The 17481-nt window shown below is 48.7% G+C and overlaps 1 protein-coding gene across 10 annotated transcripts in view; it reads right to left on the reverse strand.

Annotated features, from left to right (window-relative positions):
• Window positions 1–17481, reverse strand: part of TENM4 (teneurin transmembrane protein 4) — a 743689-nt gene that overhangs the window by 483582 nt on the left and 242626 nt on the right. For all 10 annotated transcript variants that reach the window (XR_012509759.1, XM_074372753.1, XM_074372746.1 and 7 more), the window contains one exon: window positions 10520–10621. Coding sequence is in view for 7 of the 10 variants with exons in the window: in XM_074372753.1 (XP_074228854.1) it covers window positions 10520–10529 (10 nt within the window). In the remaining 3 variants the exon portion in view is untranslated. The remainder of the gene's footprint in view (window positions 1–10519; window positions 10622–17481) is intronic.

Raw genomic sequence — 17481 nt, forward strand, 5'->3', positions numbered from 1 at the left:
TGTTAGTTTGTTGGCAAGATAATAGTAAGCTTGTTTTGGACAATAAGGCAACACCTCTTTCTGTAATTTCAGGCATCTGGTGAGGATGCTAAACCAGCACAAGAAGCATCCTCTCTCCAGAGGGTTCCAGACCCACCAAACCCACATCCACTCCGTCTCCCCACTCTAAGCCTCCACTAGGCATGGCTGGATCAGAACACACCCCACAGCCTCCAAGATGACACACAAGCACAGTGAAACCCCCGGTCAGTATTTTTCCAAACCTGGATGCTGTGCTCCTATTTTGCCCACTGCTCTGCGCCCAGTGTCTGTCCAGGGCTTCTTTCCATCTCTGAGACATCCCCACACGACAGAGGGGAAGGTCGCAGCCTTTGTGATTAGTGGGTTCCAGTTCAAGCCCTTGCTCTGCCACTTACCACCTGCTTGAGCTGCAGGTTTCCTCCTCTGTGGGGTTAGGTGGGAAGGAGGTTGGGTAAGGAGATGTCAGAGGTCCTCCAGCCTGGCCACCCCTTCAGGAGAACCCAGAGTGCCCATGGCTGAGCATGCCCTCACCCCCCAGCAACCCCCACCGCTGCAAAGGCTATTGTACAGATGAACCACACAGACATACAGGATGATCCTGGCCAACCGCAACGTGCTTTACAGAGGGAGAGAATATCTCATTATTTCATAGCCTCGCTTATCTCCGGTACCTCCCAACTCCCTGTCTTTCTTGTGCATGTGTGTGTGTGTGTGTTTCCTTAGGTGGCGGGGAGGAGAGTGAGAAGGGGGGAGCCCAGGGCTTGAGAAGCTGGGGGAGATGTGGAGAATTTCTCCAGACCACGTTTGGATTTGCTCGGCCCATGTCCTGACATGTTCTGAGCAGAGATAATGAACCCGCTCAGACACTGTTCATCAGTGCGGAAGACAAGCCTTATGGGGAAACAGAGCAGGTGCCAGGAGGAAGGCCCCTCTGCCTGGCTCCTTGGGGCACAGCCCCGCTCCCTGCTTTGCAGGCTTGGTCTGTGTGTCAGTGATGGGGAGGCGGCCACGCTCCAGTCACACCTGACGTGGACAGGCCTCGACGGGAATCGGGGTAGCGGAGGTGCTGGGAAGACGGGGGGAGGGGGGAGGGGGAGCAACCAGGCCCACTGCTGGAAAGGAAGCTCTCCCTCCCTTCCTCCTGCCAAGCCCTGGTTTCCAGAAGTGCACCAGCCTCTGGCCATGTCCTCTGGAAGATCCAGTAACGGCAGAGTGGCCATGAGCCCAGGGTTGGAAGTCGAGCGGGTGAGTGGCTGCTGGCTCTAGCTCTGCAACTCAGTCGTCTGGGGCAACGTGCTACTTCTCAGCCTCAGTTTCCTCATCTATAAAAGGGGGATGATGAGGAGGAGGATGACGAAGAAGAAAATAGTAGTTGAGTTGCTGTGAGGGTTAAGTGAGATAAAGCAGTAAAACACGCAGTGCATTATTTAATAATGATGCTAGTTATCATTACTGGGGGGAGGGGAGAAAGTTACTTACTCATTCAACATATTTGGAATGAGGGCCTGTTATGTGCCAGGCATTATTCAGGTAACTACTCTCCGCAGGCCCTCGCTGGGGCACTGGTGAGGGTGCCGACAGAGAATGCAGACAGAATCTCGGGGTAACCAAGAAGGGCCCTCCAACCTCCCCAGACTTCTCCTGCTGTTCTTCCTCCGTCTTTCCATGGATTACTCCCTTCTCCTCACACCCCACCTGGCCAGTCCTGGGTCAACAGTTTCTTCCCAAAATGGTGATACAGAAGTCAGGAGCTCGAGCTGAGCCCCCAAAGTAACCAACACCCACCCCGGGGAAAACCTCAGACTCTCTCCCTGAAAAGATAATCACCCGTAAGCTCTAACTCCACCTGGATATCTCAGCGTCCTTGATATTATTTGGCTCCAAACTGGTTGAATATTAATTGTGTCTCTGAAGGAAGAACCAGGAAACGTTGTCTTTGATAACTCATGTGGATCACGGACCCCTCTCTTAGATAATTCCAAGAGCTTGTGGGACACTGCACATTCACGTGGTCCCAGAGTGGGGGTTCTCCAGTGCAGGCTGTTCATGGCCTGCAGTTAAGAAAACTCCCTCAACGCGTCTCATCTGCTCTGGGCCCTCTCTTGAACCCATGTGTGTGTGGCTGGATGGTGGCAGGGAACTCACGCTGAGTAACATTTATTATGAGTACCTACTAAGTGCCAGGAGACTGACGTGTATAATTTCATTCAATCCTCTGGACAACCTTGTGAGGGGAGCTGTTCTTATCCCATTTTGCAGATAAGGAAACTGAGGCACACAGAGAGCTATTAATTTGTCCAAGATTATACAGTTTGTTATATGAGGCTGCTGACTTTAGACAGGTGTATCTGGCTCCAACGCTACTGCTGATTCAGTTACACCAGTGGTTCTCGGTGTTTTTTTCATTATAATCCTTTCCACCAAACTCCCACCCCACTCCCCCACCCCAGCTGCTAAAGAGACTTTACAGACATTTTTTTCCCTCCAGATCTCCCCTACTTCCTATGAAATTTTAATATCACACATATACTGTAGGTCTGTTTATGTACTGGACTCTTTGGAGGCCACAAACCATTGTAATAACTAAGATTTTTTTCACCTCTAACCCCCCAGAACCAGTTTTGTCCCCTTGGGGATGATGGTACCCCTGTTAAGGATGCATAAGCTACACCGGTGATTCTCAAAGTGTTGGCCCCCGAGTGGACGAGAGCACTGTCTACCCACAAACCAAGACTGAGAAGGAAAATCAGCTGGACCATCTCGTCTCAAGCGGAGCATTCGTTTTCTTTTGAGGGACTGGTGAGTCCTGGTCTTTTGTTCCCAGATTTGTTATCTGTTCCTTAGATTTTAGATTCACTTGCCACTTCCTGTGACAGCCTGCCTAGACATCTCTACCTGAGGCTTGGAGAGCCCCCTTCCACCTACAGTCTCATTATACCAAAGTGGTGATCAGACTCAGTGGTCACTGTCCATGTAAATGGCCCCGTACACAGGAGTAAGGACTGTGGCTGATCCGCCTGCCTCCCAAGGCTAACAGGGGTGCAGCATGGAGCAGGCGCTCAGTAAATGTGGAGAGAGTAAACCGACGGGCAAATGAATGTAAGCTTGTCATGCTCCCTCGGCTGCGCTTGGCTAAAGCTCCAGCAAGGACCACATCGGGGACAGCTGGATCACCCCAAAACCATGCAGGTCAGCCCTCAGGATGTGGCACCTTCCAGACACCTGTCACAAAACCAGAGTTTTCATTCGACAACATCTATAGGTAATGGACTTGGTCAAGGGCCCTGTGGGGCTGGGATGAGCACAGGGTGACATCTATGACGAGTGCGTGATGGAGAGGACACTGAGAGATGAGCTTGGCCTGTGACAGGGAAACTGCCCCTCGGATGTCTTGGCATCTTTGTGGACTCTGGAGCAAAAATACAATAAACCTGCAGCAACCAGGGAAACCCTAGCTGCTGAGCCGATGTTCACACCAAAAAAAAGATGGTGATGACCAATTTCAACACCTACCCGGCAATACGGCTGCCTGCTCACGCTAAGGAATTCCCCTAATGCAGGATGCGGGAAAATATCAGGTTAGACTAACACACAAACAATTAAAAAAATAGAGTTTACCTGTCAAGAAACAGAAGAAAATCCTCAGAGGTCAAAATGACCACAAAAATCCCAAGAGATTCCCAAGCACTGAGTAGGGGGCAGTCCTGGGGTATCTGCCACTCCCTGACAGTCCGGAACTTTTAGTGTTAAAGGGCCAAGGACAGAAGCAAGGTCAAACTCCTTCAAAAAGTAGAAGTCAGACTGAGACCTCACTTAAGGCTAGGACTTAAAAAGGAGGCATTTACGCCTTAGTGAATAGGTGAATCAGAAAAATGAAATCCCACCCCACTGAAGGAGCCGGTGAGCAAACGTGGCCGTGGGGCTGGGTGAAGGGAAATGAGGAAAATGTAAAATTCTCCTCTGAAAGTGCCCAGTCACAAAACGGTCCCCACCTGGGGCTGGCCCCTGGCTGCCTATTACCTTGTGGCTGGAAAAAATACCTTAAGTCCAAGCTGAGCATTGAATTCAAAGCGACCCCAAGTTGGTGGTTCCTCCAGGCAGAAGCAAATGCAGATCCTTTCTGGAGCACCACATTGTCAGCTCAAGCCTCAAAGAAGCCTCACAGAGTTTTAACAATCACGCACCCATGATCTGAAAAATCACTGAACACGTGAGGAAGTAAGCCACTGCGAGCAAGAGGCAGCAGAAATAGTGAACAAAAGAATCAGAGCTATGCTACAGGTGCTGAAATGACCAGATTCAGAAAATAAAATAAATAGGTATAGCACTAAAGAAATATGTAAGGATAGTCAAAGGAGAAACAAAGAATAGACTCTCAAAAATGTTAAAACAGGTCGAAAGATAACCAACTAAAACTTTGAGAAATAAGACTGATGCATGGGCTTCTTCAGGCTGTTCTAAATACAGCATGCAGTATCAGAATAAACCTTGGCATGGGAATCAGAAAACTAAAATGCTGTGTGTCTCAGGCCAGTCACTGCCTGTCTCTGGGCCTCAGTGTCCTCATCTGCAAATTAAAATGTGGAACTAGGTCACCTCATAAGTCTAACTCTGCCAATTAATATTCTATAATAGAGCAGATCACAGCTTTGAGGCACCTGTTTTCTTGGGCTACCCCTAATGGTAAGCATCTTACATGATGTTAAATCCTTACAGTAGCCCACTGACTCTTATTATAACCATTTAATGTAGCAGGAAACTGAAGCAGAGATTATGTAACTTACTCAGAGCCCAGAGCTGGTGAGCCAGCCTTGGACTCCATCGGTCTGATTCTGGAGTCCGCTCTCTTCCACTCTTTACCCTTCTAACATGCCTGACTCCTGACCCTGGAATTCCACCTCCAGCATTCCCTGACCTACCAGGGGTCTCCCACAGCAAGGGGGCAGCTCACTGGCTAGCACAGGCTGTTCACAGCAACCAGGATACCAATTCCAGTGGTTTGGCAAGAACATCGTGGTGTTAATTACCAATAACCAAATATTATAAAGTCCATCCTGTGAGCAAGGCTTGTGCTTACTGTCGACAAGAGGGATTTATGACAGAGCAGCCAACGGTGACAGATGGCTGGGGCTGACCTTCTGGACACCCACTTTTGGAAAACGTTTCATTCTGAAAGCACTTCTCTGTGCCTTGATTTCCTCACGTCACTTGTGCACTGGGGATGGTGACAGAACCTGAGATTCCCGGGGTATGGCTGGGATTCAGCGAGCTGATACAAGCCAGGCGTGTTGTGAGCATGCCGGAAACAATAGTTCTCCCTGCCGTTGTTCTCCTTACTAATTTCAACCCAGTGGGAAGAAGCTGGGCTTGGCAGTGGATGACCCTGACTCAATTCCAGCCTCCCCCACTTCCCAGCTGTGTGACTTAAAGTCACTGACCCTTTCTGAGGCTCCACGGCCCCATCTGTGAATCAGAAATAACAATGCTTACCTCACGGGTAGTTGTGAGGGTTAAATGGACTGTGAAATGCCTAGCGCTGTGGTTGACATATAATAGGCACTCAACAAATGTCTGTTCTCACCCCTCGAATGTTTTCTGCACACTCAGCTTCTCCACCAGGGTTAGACTCCAAAGAGGCAAAGGATTCTGTACTTAGATGTCAACTCGCTGTTCTTTCCCACGTAGGGAGCTTTCACAAAAGCAGTAGGGGGGTGGGGAAGATGTCTAAAAGCATCCATTTCATAGCTGGTAAGTCAAGGCAATATAGTGATTCCTGCATCCTAGGAAAGGGGCCTTCAGGCCAGGACCTCCGCTGCTTTGGCTAAACTGGCCCCTGACATGTGCAGCTAAAGATGTGGTTAGTAACAGGAAGCAAGCCCTACCTTTATGAGGATCTGTCATTGAATCCACCAAGGGTAAAGACACTGCCCTTCCCGTTTGGAAATAAACCTCATAAATGGCTCTGTGATCATTCTGCACACCCAGGACCGTTAGCAGCACCACTCTGAGGATAGGGGACAGGTAAATAGGGATTACATTAAAGGGGTTGCAGAAGGGCAGTGACATCCGCAGCAGTGGCTGCATCATTCCACGAACCCTGATCTCGGCAGGCCTCAGGGAAGGGCAGAAGTCCACCCTTGGCTTCCATGGCTGGCCGCTTATCACATCCCAGAGCAGCAGAGGAGGCTGTCTAGAAATGCTTCCCTCCCAAGGATTCTTCTTTTGAACAAATAGGATTTGGGTTTCCAGCTCCATCTGCGACAACTTTTGGACTTGATCTTAGGTCACCTGATCCTTCCTTCTCCTCCTAAGACCATTTCTATGTTCGCTTGGTCCAGGAGTGTTGATTAAGCAGATATTGGATCCTGAAAGAGGATGGTGGCACAGTAGGGTGGTGGGCGTTCCAGGTACTTGGAATGAAGACGAAGGTGCAAACTCGAGGAGGGATAAGGAACCTCAGAGGATAGACAGATGGTCTGGACAGAAAGAGCCTGAAACCAGCACCAGGGTGTCGATGGCACAGAGGCACTGCTTGGATGGCTGAACCTCACAAGGGGAAGCAGGGTGCCCCTCCGGGACCAGAGCCAGCATTTTCTCCCCAGCTGGGGGACAGTGCGGCATTCCCAAAGGATGAGTCAAACAGACCTGGCTTCAAACCCCAGCTCCACCAGGCACTAGGACATATGCTCCCTGAGCAGGATTCTCCTCTGTGTATCAGTTTAATTGCTAGAAAATGGGGATATCTCTATCCTGCAGCGCCAAAAACACATAGGTTTCCATAATGAGAATAAAACATGTGCCCAGCACAGGAACTAACCCACAGTAAGACTTCAGTCACTGTTCGTAGATCTTTGCTTCAACGCCATAAAGGGCTCCATGTGTGACAACACATTTTTAGCCTCATAAGCTTTTATGTGCCTTACACAAGAACCAGGGTGTTCCAATCAGGATTATTTCTCTAATCTGACCCTGAGCAAAATAATGGATCTGTCCCAAGCCCTCTGACCTCCCCGGTCCCCATGCCAACCAGAATGGATGGTTCCCGCACGGCCTGACTACTCAGCAGTCTCTGAGTCACTCATAACTCTAGCTGACAGTTACTATCTCAACTGTGGCCATGTCTTCTATGAAAAATAAGCAATATAGAAGTGGGGATTATTGCCCGTCTGCTGTGTGCAGGGGAGCCGCCATGGTAGACTCCAAACGGGTGGAACCAAGAAGCATAACTGGTGTTCCAGTTCACACTCCAAGAGCTAGAAAGTGTATTTGAAAGACGTGATAGAAACGCATTTTAAAAAGGCACTACATAGCAGTAAACATTCTAGATCAAACAAATGCGGCCAAGCCTGGGTGGAGGAGTGGGAAAAACAATCGTGGGCTTTAGAAGCAGAATGACTTGTGTCTGAGTCCCAGCTCTGCCATTTACTAGTAGGTATCCTGGGGCAGGGGGGGACGGATGCCTCAGTTTATTCATCTGTAAAAGGGGAAAGTACCACCTGACGGCTGTGATGATTGGAAAACATGGTGAATGCCTGGCACCCAGTGAGCACTCAGTTAGCTGTTAGCTTCCTTCCTCCTTCTTTTCCTCCCTTCCCCTTCTCTTGTAGATCACTGACATGACTTTATTTGCTAGTGAATTTGAATGAGTACTGGATGACTTCTATCTGCCTGCTGGTGACTACAGTCCTCCGCACATATCAATCCGTATACCATCAAGTCAATGCTTGTGCCAAAACGTTCAGTGACTTCTCTTTTCTTAAACAAGAATAACAGAACATCCCAGCTCCTCTGCCTGGCATCCCAAGCCTCCTACCAGGAGGCCTCCACCTCCCAACATGGTTCTGCTGCAATGCCTACCCCAGGGGCACCCACCAGGGCTGGGCAGATGATTCACCCTGAGCTGGTATTTGTATATGCTGTGAGGAAGGGGTCTAACTTCATGCTTTGTATGTGAATCTCCAGTGGTCCCGGCACCCCTGGCTGAAGAGATGACTCTGTGTCTCTGAACCTCAATCATCTTATCTCTAAAATGAGCTTGAAAAAACCACTTTGCAGGGTCCTCTGAGCACTCAATGAGATAGAGAGAAAAAGCATGCTATGGAGAGTCCCTGGCACACAGCAGCCAGTCAATGCCTATAACTGAAGAAACGGACAATGCTCTAAGACACTGGCTGTTGTCATTACTGCATCTGGACCAGAGCTCTCCCATCCCTAAAGGTCTTCAGCATCCACAGCCCCACGTGCTTGTCACAAGAGCCTGTGCCACCCTCAGTACCGCGGTTTGCAATCCCCTTTCCCCAGAATGCCTTTTCTGGGTGGCTTTGATAATCTTCTCTTCTCCTTTTGCTTTTTCCCTTCATTACTTTCTACCTTAATTTTGTATTAAATGCTGTTGGTCTTAACTAATTAATCAATCATAATTGCGCTAGCCCACTCAAATGTTTTTTGGCAAGGTGGCGGGAAGGCATGAATGAACAAACAAGTCAATCAAAGGAAAGGCCCCTGAGCTGAAGTGATGTATGGGCCACCCCACACAGAGGTGTCAGAGGCAGGCCTGTGGGACACGACCTCCAGCCCAGTGCTCTCTCCACGCCCCCATTCCCCCTCCTACCCTGGAGAAAGCGCGATCCTTTTAAATCACAACTCCCTCCTCCATGGTATTTGCAACACCTCCCAATTTAGTTTTCGCTCTGAATTTCATTAGTGTCCCATTTGCCTTGTCTTCCTGATCTCCGAGGCAGGCGTTAAGCTGGAGGAGACTGGCTCGGCAACAAGGGCTCCTACCTCCTGACTTCAGGGGAGGGGACAGGCAGGGGCTGCAATTCCAGATGGTGTTCTTGTCACTCGGCTCAGGCACTGGGGGCTTAAAGATAGACGTCTGTGCTTGCCCTGGAAACCCCAGGGCTCACGGGGATGGAATGCACCATGCCTGTGTGATGTGCTGCAGGGGCCGGGCCTTGCTGGGCAGGCAGAGTGAGTGAAGGAGGAGGGATTCAGTGGGAGAGGAATTGTAAGAACTGGCCCATGGGGTTGTTGGCAGTTCAATGAGATGCATAAATGAAGTACTTGGCACAATGCCTCAATAAGTGGGACCCCGTTTTACCTGTCCCTTTCTGTGAAAGGCAAAAAGTCTTAACAGGTGTCCTCAGAGAACCATCAGGTCTCTACTGCCAAGCATTTATCCCAGTTTGTAGTTATCACATTCTTCAGCCTGAGAGCACAGGCTACCTTTGTTTTTGTTTTGGTTCCCTGATCTATCCCCAGAGCCGAGCGTGGTGCTGGACCTCTTGCTAATATTCCATATGTCTTTGCTGAGTTGCTACATAAATGCCTGGATCAGAGGTTCTGGATGACCTAGACTCCGGTGCCCTTAAGCTGGGAGACCTCAGACAAGACAATTCATTTCTCTGAGGCTCAGTTTTCTTACCTGTCAAATGCAAATCATAATATCTACTGTGGCAGAAGCAGTGCTTGCCCATCAAATATCCACACTGCCCAGAGCCTTAGAAATCAGGCAGGACCCTGTGACTAGTCCTGGCCCGGGGTCTGTGTGTCACTTCTGGGCCAAAGCATTTAAGCTACACCTAAAATATGGCAGACTGTCCATCAGCCTGGGCCCTGAGTCACTAGGTGGGGCAGAGTCCTCCACCGACCTCAGTTAGAAATAACCCCTGGCTGTGTTAAGTCACTGAGATTCTGGAGTTCGTTTATCACTACAACGTAACTGAGCCCAGAAAGACTCAGACTTCTGCCCCACAAGACTGCCCAGAATATAAGAAAAAGTGCTGGCTTCACAGTAGGTTTTGGATAAAAGGCTCAGTCCCTGGGTCTGGGCTTTCTTCATGACGCAGACTCCATCTGTGTGCCTACCTTTCTCTCGGCTATATTCCTTCTCTAGCTTGAAACATCCTTCTGCTTTTCCTACCTGACCCACGTGTGCTCTGTTTTTGTCATTGCACAGACAGAGGAAGCAAAGCCTCCAGAGAGCCATTCTGGACAGCTGGACCCCAGACCACCTGTCCTCCGGGCAGCCGCCCACTCGCCTCCTACAACCTCATTCTCAACTCTGCCCCTCATCCCACTCCAACTCAGCTTTAAATGTAACTACCAAACTCTGGACCCTGTCCTTGGTCTCGTGCACCCCAGAATGACTCTGATGGCCACTGCAGCCTCTGTGGTCCTGGACCTGCATGGTGCTTCCCAGCTGCCAGCTCCTCCATCACAGCCTGGCCGGATGCCCGGCCCTTGCCTGCCATGTCCTCCCGCCATGCTGGCTGCTGGCTTGGCTCCCAGCAGCCGCCAGTCCTCCCACTGCATCTGCTCCCTGAAAAGGCCACCTCCATTCTGCCTTGACCTCCTCTGCTTCCCATGCAGCTTAGTAGCGAAAGCCTTCAACCAAATGTTATGCTTATTTGCAGATTCCAAGAAGGCACTTCTCATCAAGACCACAGGTTTGCAGTTGATGACGCAGAAAATCAGAGCAGACAAGGAGACTGACCTGGCTCCATGTCAGCACGTTCTGAAGAGTCAGCAGTGTCCGTGGGCCCTGCAGCCCTCTCTCCAGGGCCATCGGATCCTGGAGGACGGGACGGGATCCTATCTGTTGAAGAAGAGAAGATAGACCCAATTAAGCGAGGTGGCAAGATGTCCTCAAGTTTCTCACAGGTCTCTCTGCCCAGCAGTCAGTGCAAATGCACGCCTGATCCCACGGCCATGAAGAGACGCGAGTGGGTCCCAAACACCCTGGGAATCCCACACAAACGCACTTTCTCTCTGCAATCTTTCTCTCTTCTCCCATCTAATCTGGTCTTGCCTGACAGCTGCTGTTCACATGCTTCCTTAAGCAGACCAAACCCCTCAAGGGCAGAGACTGCAGATCAGCACCCTTTACAACCCAGACAAAGGCAGCTTGGGGCAGAATAGACACTGAGTGTTTTGTGAAGAAGGATGGACTGCGTGCTGGGATGGGGGTGGGGAGGAGGTGAGGGGACAGGGCACGTGATGGGGCACCGGACCCTGCAATAGTCCTATCACTGATTCGCCAGGCCAATAAATGTGTCACCGCACTTCTTTGAACCTTAGTGTCCTGCCCTGTAGAATGGACCCATCTTCTCAGTGACTGACTGGATGGGAGTATTGGGAGTCACATGGGCAGGGTCCTTACACAAAAGGGCCACCTGCTTATCACTCTGCAACCTCTAGCAAATCACTCCCCCTCCTTGAGCTTCTGTCTGAAAGAGAGAAACTCTGAACTAGGTCACACATGAGGTCCTTTCTGCCCCTACAATTCAATGATGATGTTGGTTCATCTCAGCATCTCTGGTGCCCAAGGAGATATCTGTACACAATAAAGGTTGTGAAATGAATAAAAGAAATCCTGTCACTCAAAAGAAGAGTGTGGGAGAGGCTCAAAGGTTTCCAGCCATTTGCCTTCGGTCCTTGCTACAAGGGGAGCTGAGATTTGAAGCCAGGTCCTCACAGACTCAAGGTCTATACACTTTCCCTGCATCGACCACCACCCTCACTCACTGAAAACACTACAAAACGCCTTTTTATATAAAAGGCACACTAGGCTAAATCAGGACAACGCATGAAGGATACATTTAGGCATCTGAGGTTAAAAGTCAGTTTGAGAAATTCCCAGAATTTTTGCCAAATACACCCCGAATATACGTAGGATCCTAACTACGAAAACATTGTGTATTTATTATAAGGTGAGAAATTACTGGTAATCTCCATCAAAAACAAAATTCTCCTAAGTGGGAAATTTTGCTAGCTTCATCAGCATTTCCTGTTTCTGCATTGTAAATGCCTGTTTTTCTAAACAAAGAGTGACTGTATTAGGCAGGAACATTCACCAGGCTCTGCCCAAGTGCAGAGGGTGGGTCAGGCTCCCAAACACCCCCAGATAGAAGACCTGATGGGTTGAAATGGAATCAACAGGACAAAGTTTGGAGGTAAACCTGCAAACGTCCTTATAAGTCATTCTCTATTCACTAAAACAAAACATAGGCAGTACACTACAAAGGATATGACTATGGTTTTATGGATCTCAGATGAGCAATACTGGTTATTGTGCCCTTAATTTCTATTTACTATGCCTTGTTCATTACAAGTTTACCCTCCAAAGTCTCAGAGAGGAGCAGGAAATGGTTTTGCTGTACCAATGGACACGCTAAGAGGCCCTTTCTTTGGGTGTGGGTCTCTCACCACGTGCCCAGCGCCTTGTGGATTTTAGGACTCAGAGCTGTGGGCGTTGCCCCCAAGGGTCCTGCCACAGTCCTGGTCACGTCCAGCGACTCGGATGAACCCAGGGTCTTTCTCAAACCCTTCTCCTTTGTCCAGGTCACGCAGTTCCACTGCCTCCACAGCTCCAGGCCAAAGCTTGGGCTGTGGACCTTCATCAGTGCCTTATCTGATCCCCGCCCCCTCCCTGCCCTTGAAGAAGCTGCAGAACTAGTTTTACTTCTGTTCCATCTTCACCTGCCCAGGTTTCAGGGAAAACCTCAACTCCTTTTCTTCTATTTATTTTTTTCAATTTGTATCCCTGACTTCCCTCTTTTTCAAAGCATAATCATCACTCAGTATATGCAGGAGGATTGAGTCCAGGCCCCTCCTCTCCCCCCATGGATACCAAAATCAGTGGATGCTCAAGTTCCTTATATAAAATGAGGGAGTATTTGTATATAACCTATGCACACCCACCCATACACTTTAAATCATCTCTAGATCACATGATACCTAATACAATGTAAATGATATGTAAATAGTTGTAAATACAATGTAAATGCTATGTAAATAGTTGCCTGCATGGCAAATTCAAGTCTTGGTTTTTGGAACTTTCTGGAATTTTTTTCCCCACGTATATTTAACCTGTGACTGGTTGAATCCATGGATGTGGAGCCCAAATAGGAAGGGCTGGGTGTACCTCTACCTGACTGTCAGTGAAGCAAAAGCACTCATGGGTTGACCACAGGTTTTAGAAGTATTTATATACCAGCATTTTATGAAGGGAAATCCAGTGAGGAAGGGATTAGGGTGTTTAATCCTTCTCTTGCTCACTCACTCGTTCATCCCTACACTGAGCGTTAGGTGCTGTACAGGATGCACTGATGGAAGCAAATCGTGTCCTTGGGAAACTCACAGGATAACAAGGAAATAAGACAACATGGCCACGAGTGACTGAAATGCCCAGCAGTTTCGTAAGAGAGGTACAGAGAAAACTACGAGAACGGGGAGGCATGAAGAGACCACCCCGGGTGACAAGTCGGGGAGCACTTATTGGACCGCATACTGTTCAAGCCCAGCCTTGCACCAGCACCAGTGTCAGGTGAGGTGGCGCAGGGATGGGGCAGGGGACTTGCAGGAAAGGGTAAAGGCACAGGAGGGGGAAGCGTGACAAAGGATGAACATGTCGCTCAGCTTTGCGGAGCGCAGGCTGTGCGGAAGGAAGCAGCAGCCATCCCGCCTGATAGGGGACGTGGGTCCCAGTGAGCACGGCCCTGAAAGTCAAGCCAGGGAAGGTGACCATTATTCGATGAGTAATAGAGAGCCACCCAGGGCTTCTGAGCAGAGAGGTGACACAATTGGAGATATGCCGCAGGAAGATGAACTTGGCAAGCTTGCACAGTATGAATTGGGAGGGGAGGAAGCTGATTGTGTGCCAGGCATTGGGCAGACTGTTCGATGCTGGTACATATTTGATCTCAGTTAACCTTCTAAACAACCGTAGGAAGCAAGCCTATTTCTTCCAGACTTGCAGATGAGAAAATGAGGCTTCAGGGAATTTCAGCTGCTTGCCTCTAATCCCCCAGCTAGGAAGCGGTGGATACAAGATCTGGAGCTTGTTTTCTCCCTTTCCAGGCAAGCCTTAAAGCATGCTGAGACCCTGTGCAGACACCTGTACACCCAACAGCCCCCACTACACCTTCTGCTCCCAGCATACCTCCCGCCCGCCCTAGGGTGGGTGGACGCATGATCGTTTCCTGGGCTGCCTTTTGAGATGCCCAGGTGGAATTAATTGTCAAGTGCCTTTGCTTCTGTTAGCTTTCTCCAAAGTGACCACAAATCAAGGAGATAAAACAATACTTTGAGTTGGGTCCCAAACAATATGGAGTACAGTCTCTTGCAGAGAATTTCAAAGGTAGCAGGAGACCACCTTCCTCCCTTGCAGGTAATGCTCACTTCTGTCTTTCCCTTCTCAGCTAAGCTTAATGGCAACAGTGGACCCAGGAGCCTGGAGGTACCTCTTTTGGATACCCAGGACTCTGTTGGGTCATGAATGTCCATGAGGAACCCAGGTCCCTGGGCTGACTTTACTGTTTGAGAGGACTGCCCGGAGGACTCACTGCACTCCAACTGGATCAGCACACCTGCAGCCTGGAGGGGACGATCATGAATCACTCCCATCAAGATGCCTGCTTCTAAAAGCTTGTTTTTTCCAAGAGAAAAAAGATTTCCTCATTCTAAATACAAGGCACAGTGATAGCTGTGCTACACACCTGACAACCAAGGGTGCAGGTTTTCTTCAAGGAAGCCTGGAACAGTGGCAAGAACAGTAACTTTGGAAGTAAATACAGTGGGTCTAAGTCACACCCCAGCAGGGCAGTGGCTATGCAGCCCTGGGAAAACCACTCAGCTCCTTAAATGTCCTCGTTACTACGTGGGAATGATAATAAGAGATTAGAGAGACTGGTATACACATAAGAATGTATAATAATTTCTCCTCGTGTTTTTACATCTGACACTCTGGACATGGCCCTCTTCCTCTCAGAGTTATCAATTGAAGAAATGGATTTTTGTGCCCATCAACAGATGACTGGATAAAGAAGAAGTGGTATATTTATACAATGGAATACTATTCAGCCATAAAAACCGACAACATAACTCCATTTGCAGCAACACGGATGTTCTTGGAGAATGTCATTCTAAGTGAAGTAAGCCAGAAAGAGAAAGAAAAATACCATATGAGATCACTCATGTGTGGAATCTAAAAAAACCCAAAACATAAATACAAAACAGAAACAGATTCATAGACATAGGATACAAACGTGTGGCTGCCAAGGGGGTGGGGGGTGGGAAGGGACAGACTGGAATTTCAAAATGTAGAATAGATAAACAAGATTATACTGTATAGCACAGGGAAATATATACAAGATCTTGTGGTAGCTCACAGCGAAAAAAATGTGACAATGAATATATACATGTTCACGTATAACTGAAAAACTGTGCTCTACACTGGAATTTGACACAACATTGTAGAATGACTATAACTCAATAAAAAAAAAAGTTAAAAAAATATGAAGAAATGGATTTTTGGAGAAAAAAATGCTGCAAGAACAACCGCAGGTTGTTCACACCCTCGACCTAACACTTATTACCAGAGTCTTAGAATTATCTGTCCGCGTGTCCTTCTCCTCCACCAGACTGGAACTGCCTCGAAGACGGCGGCTGCTGCACCTTCGACTCCCAGCACACACATGTCCCTTTCTCCCTTAGTTCCCTTCTAGTAAGATCCACACAAACCACAGAGTCTGCAGTTCTGGGATTTTATTTTCCCAGACTGGTTTGAAGTGACTTCTAAGCAACACCTTCAAGAGCACATCCAATCCTCTGAAAACCATCTCATTAGCATAAAATCATTAGCATGGAATCCTTCACCTTGTTACTCTGCTAAGAGCTTTGGTTTCTAATCTGAGCCAATTATATGTGCCAACATATTCAATAACATCTTAATAATGCCAACCCTCCCAGGTCTCTGGACAGACTCGGACCAGGTTAAGAGAGCTGGGGTCTAACAGGATACTAGGGCGGCATGTGCCTGGCTTGTGCAGTTGGGACGGCCCTGCGTAGTGCCTGAGGCCGGGACATGTGCTCAGCAAAAGTTAATTCCCTTCTCCTCCTCTGGCTCCTGAGAAAAGCAAAGCCATAAAACTTGCTTCAAATAAACAGGGAGAGAAGATTCACCACATTCCTGAGTCCATTTAGAATATGGATTTTTTTTAAAGCTTTTCTCCCTAAGGACTGAAGGAAGCAGGTTATTTCATTTTAATTATGGCAGCTGCAGCTGCTGCTTGTGAACCCAAAGACCAATTTTCAGATTAAAAAGAAAAACACAGCACACATACACACACACCCTGCCACACACACAAACTCACCAAGAGAGTCAACGACATACACAGAGCAACACCACCTCCAGGGAGCACATCCACAGGGTGGAAAAATCTGGACTGTCCTGCTCCAGACACTCAGATCCAGGTGGGACTCCCCCTCCCCCTCCCCCCGCGCCGCCTCTCTGCCCCCAGCGTCCAAGACCAGCCCGTGAGCCATGCTGGGTAATGGAATGCTTCATGCAGAGCAGCTGTGCATTTTTAATGCACACAAGGGGAAATAAAGGCAGCAGATGGTTTTATGTAATCTTCCTGTGATATTTTAACTGGGCATCTTCATTCATGAAGGCCTGAAAGAGTTCTTTTACTGGTCCCCCATGGGTCCAGCGAGCCAGCCCAGACTTGGGGTAGTGAGGATGGGTCTCTCGTGTGGGGAAGGCAGGTACCTTTTAAAATTTTCTGGCCCACAGGCTGTATCCAGGTTTCCAGTCAGTATTCCCTCTTGTGGTTCTTTGTGTCCTCACCAGCGCCTCTCAGTGTTAACTATGGCAAGTAATGGCTCATGAATCTTTCACAGGTAGAGCTGCCCAAATCTGCACCATGTGTAGATGTATCTTTCAAAGGACTGAGGGTCCATGCTATCGCAGGGGTGTCTGTCAGGGAGAAATCTGGGTGGAGCAGGTGAGTGCATCTGCCTTCAACTGCCTGGGAGTAAGACAAATGACACTGGCTTTCACCGGAGAAAGATAGTCTGCTTCCGGGGATGCACAAGAACTTTGCCTGTGCAACTTGGCATGAAAGGAGGCATGGGTTGGAGAGTAAACAGTTCTCAAATAGCCACAAGGGCTACAGAGGAGCCTGATGAAGTTTGTGGTATCCCTGGGAAGTTGTCTCAGTTTTCTGAAACTTGCTTTAACTCCACCGATGTTCATCTTTAAGCCCTCCAAGCATACCATCCACAATTCTGAGATCTGAATGTGCAGGACCAATGAAAATTCTTGTTCTCAGCCACCTAGGTGCTCCCAGACTGCCAGGCTTTTGCTCAGCTTCATCGTCAGCCTGCAAAACCCCTCCCTCCTTTCACATCCACCTGCTCCTCCTCTTCCCTCAGGGGCCAGTGCAGATGCCAGCATTTTCATGAAGCCATCTCTGCTGCATGGATCACAACTAACTGCACTCCTAAGCCAAAGAGTCACCAAATCTAGTTGTTTCTACCACCAAATCCAGGGGATAAGCTGTTCTCTGTGTAGCTCTAGGGCTCTTCAGTCCCTTTCCTTAAATTATCATATGCACAGTGCTGTTCCTCAAATGCAAGTCTGACCCTGCTGTTCCTGGCTCGAAATCCTTGTTG

Source organism: Camelus bactrianus, chromosome 10 (assembly GCF_048773025.1).
Source record: "Camelus bactrianus isolate YW-2024 breed Bactrian camel chromosome 10, ASM4877302v1, whole genome shotgun sequence".
Classification (NCBI taxonomy): Eukaryota; Metazoa; Chordata; class Mammalia; order Artiodactyla; family Camelidae; genus Camelus; species Camelus bactrianus.